Source organism: Desmodus rotundus, chromosome 13 (genome assembly GCF_022682495.2).
Source record: "Desmodus rotundus isolate HL8 chromosome 13, HLdesRot8A.1, whole genome shotgun sequence".
NCBI lineage: Eukaryota > Metazoa > Chordata > Mammalia > Chiroptera > Phyllostomidae > Desmodus > Desmodus rotundus.
The window spans coordinates 48,683,270-48,692,393 of record NC_071399.1 but is presented as its reverse complement, the minus strand read 5'-3'; the positions used below and the strand labels follow the sequence as shown (position 1 = coordinate 48,692,393).

The 9,124-nt window shown below is 45.5% G+C and overlaps 1 protein-coding gene across 1 annotated transcript in view; it reads right to left on the bottom strand.

Moving 5' to 3' along the window:
* Positions 1-1,816: 1,816 nt before the first annotated feature.
* The window catches only part of SIAH3 (siah E3 ubiquitin protein ligase family member 3), a 114,561-nt gene continuing 107,253 nt past the window's right edge, over positions 1,817-9,124 (bottom strand). Inside the window, exon 2 of the mRNA XM_024567517.3 lies at positions 1,817-2,908. Within this exon, the coding sequence (XP_024423285.2) occupies positions 2,246-2,908 (663 nt within the window). The 3' untranslated portion in view covers positions 1,817-2,245. The remainder of the gene's footprint in view (positions 2,909-9,124) is intronic.

Here is a 9,124-nt window from a genome sequence, read left to right as displayed (position 1 = left end):
AGTCAGTGACATAATAGTCATTGGCCCCCTTTGGGCTCTAAAAGAGAAAGAGACCTCAGCCCCAAAGTCCCAGCAATAATTGTGCAACTAGAGGCAGTTTTGTTATTAAATTTTCTATTGACTGGCACCAACTGTCAGTGTTTGGGGTATGTGTTGGTGGCACAGGTGGTTAGAGGTCATTAAGGGAAGGGTGTTGTGGTTCAGGATTATTTTTGGTGGGGACAAGATTGCTCATGGCCAGCCAGGGCAAGCTGCCTGAAACTAAGTACTCTAAGTACTCACTTTGAGGCCGGCCAGGATCCAGCCAAGGTGGCTGAAGTGAGGGAATGCAGCAGATAGCTGCATTTGGCTGGTGAAAAGCCTGCTCAGTTCTAATGAGCCTTATGTGGAGTTTGGGTGCCACGCTTCTGCAGTGACTGGAGAGTAGCCAAGGGGAAAACAAAAACAACAAAAAGGAGTCAGAAAAGAGCCCATGGGGAAGGTTTACAGGTATTCAGCCATGAACAGAAGAGACAAAGTTGACTAAATATGATATTTTCTTCAAATATATGAGATTTCCAGAAGATGTTGACAAATTGTCTGACAACTAAATAAGAGAAAGGCATCTATGTAGAGGCAATATGGATTTTCATTCACACTGCAGCAAGTGCTTAATACATACTTGACCGGTGATAACAATTGTGTGCTGAATGGGCCTGCAGAGCCCATTCAGCAAGTAAGGAAAGCAGAAAGTAAGGAAAGGAAAGAGGAACCGCCCAGGTGTATGAGAAACTGGCCAGTCCACCAGTTCAGAGGGCTGGGCACAAGTTCCTTGTGTTTGATGGTGAGTCATGACTCTGGTTTATAAGGTACCAAGAGCACAGTGGGTTCTTTGCATGATTCAAAAGTGCTCCACACATCAAAAAACTATGGTACATTTTCACAATGGAATTCTATGCAGCAGAGACAAGGAAGGAGCTTATACTCTTTGCAACAGCATCGATGGAACTAGAGATCATTATGCTAAGTGAAATAAGCCAGGCGGTGAGGGACAAATACCATATAATCTCACCTTTAACTGGAACATAATCAATAGAAGAAAAAAGGAAACAAAATATAACCAGAGGCATTGAAGTTAAGAACAATCTAACAATAGCCAGGGGGACTGGGGAGGTGACAGTGGGAAGAGGGGTTTTCAGGAGTTACTATAAAGGACACATGGACAAAATCAAGGGGGAGGGTGGGGGTGGGGGAGGGAGGTGGGTTTGTGTGGGGTGGGGTGGAGGGATGGGGAGAAAATGGAGACAACTATAATTGAATAACAATAAAAATTTAAAAAAAAAGTGCTCCACAATAGTGAAAGGACTGATGGATTTATAACTTGATAATAAACTCTCTGAGGAGAGAACAAACTTTCAGAGATGGGAGATTAAATTTATCCTTCATTTTTTCAGTTGCTTCTCTTTCCCCACATCATGCCCATCATTTTTTACTACTTGCACAAAGGAAGGCAAAGAGATTTTCAAGAAAGCACCAAAAATGTAAAGACTTTGATTCCAGAGCAGGAAAAGATGGTACAGGCTGAAAGCAAGTCCATGGCAGCCTACCAAAAGAGAGTTCAACGTCTGTCCACTCCCCTGAGCCCTGGGATAGACCCAGAGGACTCGGTGTGATGGTGTCTCCAGCCCAGTGCCCTGGCCATCCAAGAAGACACCATTCCCCCACATCCAGGAGCACAGCTGTGACCCTGAGATTCCTGGGAAGGTACTAGAGTGGTGTTTCCTTCCCAACTTGCCTGTCCTCACATACTTCAGTTAGTTTGCCTTGAAATGGGCCAGAAAAAAAAAGGAAGAAATGGTTTGGAATCCAAGTCTCTTTTCAACAGTCTGCTTCATGGTCTTGGTGGCTTTTGCTCATTTTGGAAGCCAGGGAGAAGGGAATTGGGGGTGGTGGGTGATAACCATTGTTACTGAATCTGATTAAACAGGTCTATAAAACTGTTTCAAGTAATCAGGACAAACATTAATTAAGATCTTGAATCACAGAATGTTTACATAATATAATGCTCAATGCATACAAATACTAGATATCACTAAGTAACTGAAACAAACAAACAACAAAAAAAAAAAAGAAAGGAAAGAAGGGAGGGAAGGAAGGAGAAGAATAAAAAGGAGTCTGGAGTCCTGGGATTTGGAGATCTGAGGGGCACAGGCAGAGTTTCTTGGAGGAGTAGTGGTTGTGTGTGAACCTTTGGTGGCCTCTTGCTTCAAATCTCAGCTTCTGAGGAGCAGACCTCTGTCGTAGTGATAGCAATTCCAATGGCAAGGCTGCCATTGTCAGAGAAAAGCTGGGCCAGCGAGGTGTTAAGGACGAGGCAGTCCCCATCAGTGATCACTGAGTCCACACACTCAAGGACTGACCGGGGAGTGGCCTCCCATTTGAGACGCCGATGGTTTCTGTTGAGCTCCAGGCGGTAGGTGAAGCAGTTGGCCTGGGTGGGGGTCCCAATCAGCATCATGGTGGCAAAGAACTGGGGGTGCCCTTCATGCTTCTCCTGTTTCCTAAGCACCAGCAGAAAGTGGTGGCCAAGGCAAGAGTGCATGATGGTCCAGTCAGCCGGGGCAGGGAGGTGCATGTCCATGGCCAGAAAAACTATCTCAGCTCCCTGAAGGATATCAACCCTGTGCATCTGCCGCAGGTGGGGCACCACCACCTCCAGGTGGCCTTCCCATTGGCAGGAAAACAAGGGGCACATGCAGGGTGTCACCTGGGTGGCATGTAGCTCTGCCTCCTCATGGTGGAGGGGGTGAGGGTGGGCGTGGTGGAGGAGATGGTGGTGGGAGCGGTGGTGGTGCTGCCTGAGGTGGTGATGGGGGTAGCTGCCTTGCTCTGGTGCACTCTGAGTGACCGCACGACAGTTGGACACATACTGTGGGACAAAGAGAAGAATGTTAGTAGGAGTGAGGTCAGTCTCTCAGTCTGGCTGAGACTCCCTTGGTGTTCAAAGCATTAAAAGCAGACTCTCCAGTGCAGGTAGAGATATCTTTATTTCTTAAAAAATGAGAACTGCTGGACTGTTTTCCAAAATGGCAGCACCATTTTACACTCCCATTAGTCATGTAAGAGGGTTCCAATTTCTGCAAATCCTTGTCAACACTTGTTATTATCTGTTTTGACAAATATTTTTGAGACAAAATTGTTTTGAATGTTTTGCCAAATTTAGATGCTGAAAAATTGTAAGTCCTTTCTGTGTCATTTCATTTCAGTATAGAACCTAAATCTACCCAATTGAAAAGAGGAGCTCTTTCAAGTGTTTCCTCTTAGAAGAAGAGATTTTCCAAATATAATGGAACATTTTTTAAAAGTCTAAAAAGAAAAATGAGGGACACAATGAATGTTTTGGGTGGTTGAGGTTCTCAAAACTCAGTCCGAGAAATGCAATATTTATGCCTTCCTGATTCTTTAATTGGATACTCAAGCAAATGGCCAATTTCCCCCTGAACATGCAGTGTGATGGTCATTAGTTATAAGGAACTAATTTTTTTTGATACTGTTGATATTTATGTGCTGGTGCTGGAGGTCAATGGATTATTCCCCCCTATTTTATCATTGTTATTACTTTTAAAACAAAATTTCAATAAGTGCACATTTGTTCTTCCATTTCTTCCAGGGTTTGTGCTGTTTTAGTTGCCCTTCTCATGGATTCTAAGGAAACTGGTGGAACACAGGGCTGGTTATATAAGATTGGGCAGAGGTTTCCAGAGAGGAAGCCTCACCTGGGACTCCTGGGACTTGGCCTACCAGGCACACTTCTGCTCTGTTCCAGGCTCACTACTCTGGAGCAGCTTCCCAAGGTCTAACCTCCCACCCTGAGTCTCTCCTGTCCTTTTGTTCCACATAGTAGTGTCTCCACAAATGCCCTCTAAGATGCTAGGAGCTGTGATGGCACCTTCTGAATGAGCATCAGTAAATATATATATATTTATATATATATTTTTATTGTTGTTCAATCACAGTTGTCTGCATTTTCTCCCCACCCCTCCACCCCACCCCAGCCAAACCCACCTCCCTCCTCCCCTTTGATTTTGTCCATGTGTCCTTTATAGTAGTTCCTGAAAACCCCTTTCTCCACTATCCTCTCCCCACTCCCCTCTGCCACTGCTGGGATTATACCCTAATAACCCTGAAGCATCAGTAAATATTTATTGAGCACCTCCTATGGCCAGACCCTGCGGGTGCTAGGAGTACAGCAATGAACAAATAAATACCACATTGCTTGGTGTGAGAAGTACAGACATTAGTATACATATAATTAATTGTGGTTTTTACAAGGGTTCTCCCTGTGACACGAGAACCAAAATTCATATTTTTCAGATGAAGAAGCAGGCTTCCTGTAGTAATGTGCCTGACGTTACAAAGCTGGTAATTTCAAAGACTGGGACTCATTTTTACACCTCCTAACTCTGAACACAGCAGCAGCTCACCCCTGCCCCTGTTATCCCTTTTTTCAGTTCCCTCCTCCAGTCCTTGAGTTCTTTAATTAGCCTGCAGTATCTAGGCTGTTCAGTGGAGGTGGCAGCTCTTCAGGCGCTCCAGGCAGGAGGCTGTCACATGGCAGCCTTTCTCTGGGCTGCCCTCAGGCAGAGAATTTTCCTTCTGCCCTAGCTGGACTTCAGATACCTCTGGGCACTTGCCTCCTCACCTGGCTCTGGTTGATAGAGGACCACGGCATGGGTCTTTCTTTCATACTCACCCTGACTGCTGTCAGAGTTTCTATCTCCCTGGGCTCAGAGTGTGGCTAACAGCTGAGACCTGGCTAGCTTCCCTTTCATTAGTGCATGCAACAGACATGCACAAACACACACCCAGGATGCTGGGAAGGTAACCCTGGTGGTGTAGGTGACCTGCAGGCAAGTGGGGTCAAGGTTGGTTCTGCTCTCTAGCAGCTGGCAGCTGCTGGGCAGTCTGCTGTCACCCAACCTGCACACTCACCAGGACCATAAAGGAACACGCTGTGCCCCAGAATCCTGCTAACACTTACCTGTTAGTGTTAAATACAGGGAAGGAAACTACCATGCAGCATCTACTACGTGTTAGGCACTGTGGAAAGTAGGCATTTTTTGCATAATTATTTCATTTAATTTTGCACAGAAAAGACCAATGCCATTTTTAGGAGAAATAAAATTAAATCTTAGTTCTGCCAGACTGAAGAAGACAAATACCATATGATATCACTTACATGTAATATGAAGAACAAAATAAACAAACAAAATTGAAACAGACTTATAGATACAGAGAACAAACTGATGGATGCCACAGGGGAGGGATGTTGCGGGGGGGCAGGGAAAATGAGGTGATGGGATTAAGAAGTACTAAATGGTACTTCTAAATGGTTACAAAATAGGTGTGGGGATGTAAGGTAAAGCATAGCGCATATAATTAAAAATATCATAAAAACTATCTATAGAGCCAGGTGAGCACTTTAATTACCAAAATTCTATGGCACACCAAAAAATATATATTTTTGCCAATCTGACAAAAATAGGTATAATTTTGATTTATTCATATCAGGTGGCTACTGTTGTGTTGGCTGTCTTTATTTTTAAGAAAAAAATAAAAATCTGGGTTAGTTCCCACCTGCCTGCTGGTGGCATGTATCATTTAGTCAATGGGTGAGGGTGGGGTGGGGAAGTTCCTCTTATTCATTGGGATTGTACAAGCCCATGGCTCTCACACTCACTCCATCAGCCAGGTGTGAGGGCATCCTCCCAGGTACTTCCACCAGTTTCAGGTTCTGCAGAAGGTCAGCCTCTTCTGCTGAGCTCAAGAGGATCTGGTCTTGGCTTCTCATGGAAAGCTCCAAACGTTGTCTCCTCTCCCAGCCCCTGAGAAGCTCCTCTCTCTTACATAGTCTTTATAACAATCACAAAAGAAACATACTGTGTTTGTCTTATCGATGAAGAAACTGATACAGAGAGAAGTTGAGTCACTTGGCCAAGCACAACTTGTAAGAGGTGCACCTGGGAATGGAGCCCAGAGCAGTAAAAGGTGACATATATCATAGACCGGAAAGATCACAGCCTGGATGTCAGCAGACTCTGGTGTGTTTCACAATTTACTTGTCCAGCAGTATGATTAAGTCAGTTTCCCCATCAGCAAAATATTTATCTCAAAGGGTTATTAGGGAATAAAATGCAACAATTCCTGACAAAAAGCTTTAAAAACATATCAAGTATTATATCAAGATGGCATTTCCATTTAGATGTGCTTTTGGGTAAAGATTTTGCAGGCTTCTGCCTCAGTCCATGCCTACTTGTGTCTATCCTGGGCAGCTGACCTTTGTACCTGGTCGGTACTCTGGGCTGAACACAGGCCACTGTGAGGGTCTGGAGACCCCAACATTGCACTGGATTTGGGGCTTCCTGTCATAAAGCTGACCATGACAACAAACTTTCTGAAATTCACATCTCAGAAGCAGTTTCTGGGCAAGTTATTTTCAACATACCCTTTTCCACATCCTTTTTTCATCTTCTCCACCTTGTTCTGTGTAGCTAACATCAGAGGTATGAAATCAAAGCCAAGGGAGAGTCTGAAAGAAATGCCTTGATCTTCCTTTCTTCCCTGCCTCCAAACTCTTGCCAGGGTCTCCCATTAGCTGAACCCAATCAGAGCCCAGTGAGTCACTCAGCAAGGATCAGCTCCCTTTGGGAGTGGTGCTGGGTGAGGCACACAGGTGAAGAGGGAAAGCCCACCTGTATGCAACTGTCTCTATTCCTTCCTCTGTGATGTTTGCTGAGCTGGTCCTCCTAGGCTGAGATTTTATAAGTCTGATGGGGGTGGGAAGGGTAGATCTATGCCTATAATTCATTAAGTCTTCAACAAATATATGTATACCACCTACCATGTACAAGGGGCTGAGAATTCTGAGCAAAGTAAGATCCTTTTTCCTGACTCAGTAGCTCACTACAATTATGTATAATATAATAGAAAGCAAAAATGCAGAATACAATGGGGGCCCTGATAGTACAAATGGGGGAGATAGCTATTCTAGTCAGTGCAAAGTAACATTTACACTGGGCAAAGCATGATGGGTGAATGCTCTAACAAAATAGGCAAAGGATTTCCTGACAATATGAATAGCAGGTTAGGAGGAGCCAGGTATAAAAGAAAATGGTATAGTTAGGAAATGATAAGTTCCAAGTGGCTGGTAAATGGAGAACTTAGCAGGGATGGAAAAGAGGTGGGCCATGGTGCTAGAGAGCAGTCATACTTAGTGCCCAAGACTTGTGAGCTGAGCTGAGGCACCAAGGTGGCACCCAGTCCTCAGTGGAAGTTGGTGGGAGGGCCCAAGAGATAGAACTTCATGCTTTAGGGAGCGGCTGTGGGCAGGACCAGCAGAGTCTGTTCTAAGCTGGTGATCAGGATGGAGCCAGCCACCATGTCCCCACACTAGTCCAACTATTGGACCCTAACAATGGTCATTGCACTTAGACTCTCTCATTGCTTCCTTTTGGACTCATCTTCTACTAACCTTTTCATTTTTCAACTGCTGCAGGGTAAAAAAGCATCTAGGGGTGTAATATAAAGTGACAGAAGTGAATGACTATGCAAATAGAGCAAGATGTTATAAACTCATGGAGAACTATGAACTTGCTGTGCTCCAAGAAGGTGCTGAGAATAAAAACAGCCTTACTCTTCATTTCTTTTTGCTCCATCTTCTGATGGAAAATATGTTTCATTTAAATATACTTTGGGTGAGTGAGGTCACAGAGCTGCTGGCAGGGAGAAAGAATTCTTTTAATTGGCAAAATGCTAATCATTTTTGGAAAATGAATTCTAATCTTTCCTTCTAATACAGTGTATGTGTGAGTAATTACTTTCCTTCACTAAAGTGTTAGTGCAACATTAGTGATTATGCTAATTAAAATGAATGAACACTTGCAGACTGATAAACCCCCAATCAGTCCACAGATGCCTTCCTTCCACTGGCTGTATTTAACTTCCCGTTTGGGAAAAAGATCTTGAATTAACCTTTAGAATATTGTGCAAAATTGGGTTTAAAAGTGTTAGGCTTTATGGACTGCATATAATTCTTTTAAATTCTTTAAAGCATTAGTGAGAACATTTCCACTGAGGGTGTCATTTAATTTTAAAAATTTCCTTAATTTAGGGGGGAAGATGCCTGCGAGATAGGTGGGAGCAGAGTCCACTTCCCCTCGGCACCAGTGAAATGCCTAGCTGATCTGAGGAACAGAGTGAACAGCCAACGGTATTCCAGCATATATGAAGGTCGGAGACCAAAGATAGAGGACATTGAAAGATCTGACGGTAAGAAGAGTGCTTAAGGACTGTAAGGTCCTTGGGACCAGCGTGGGGACCAGGGTGGCTGAAGCCCCAGCCACAGTGCAGGGTCTGCTGCAGGATTCTTGGGAGAGAGCCAGGCTGGGCTGTGTGATCAGCCAGGTGCTTGTCTGGACCAGGGGGGCTTGAGTAGGAAGAATTTCTCAAAAAAGAAAAAGAAAAAATAGAGGCACTCAGCGGCCAGTTAGAGAACTCTCCTCAGCGGCCATGGCTTCTTGTGTCCTTACCCCCTCAGCCCCTGGACTGTGAACTCGGGATAAGCAGCCCCAGCACATGCCTGAAGCTGGGTTGGTATGCACCCAGATCAGTGGCCTGGGCGCCCACAACTGAAACCCTGGGTGGGTACGCACCCTGATAAGCAGCCCAGCTGCCTGGGCGCACAGAACCAAAGCGCCCCAGTGGGCACGTACCCCAATCAGTGGCCTGGGCCCCCACAACTGAAACCCCATGTGGGCCTGCAACTAGATCAGCAGCCATGCTGCCATGGGCAAAAAGGCCCAAAGCCGGGGATCAGTGGGCATCCAGATCACCGGTTCGGCTGCGTGGGCGCACAGACCCAAAGCGCCTGGGTGGGCGTGCACCTTGATCAGTGGCATGGGCACACACACCTGAAACCCCGAGTGGGCACCCACACCTGAAAACTGTGGTAGGTGCGCACCCCGATCAGCGGTTCCCCTGCCCCGGGTGCATAGGCCCAAAGCTGGGATCCACCACGCAACCTGATCAACGGCACGGCTGCCTGGGGTCGAACACACCTGAAACACTGGGGACTGAACAATTCCCA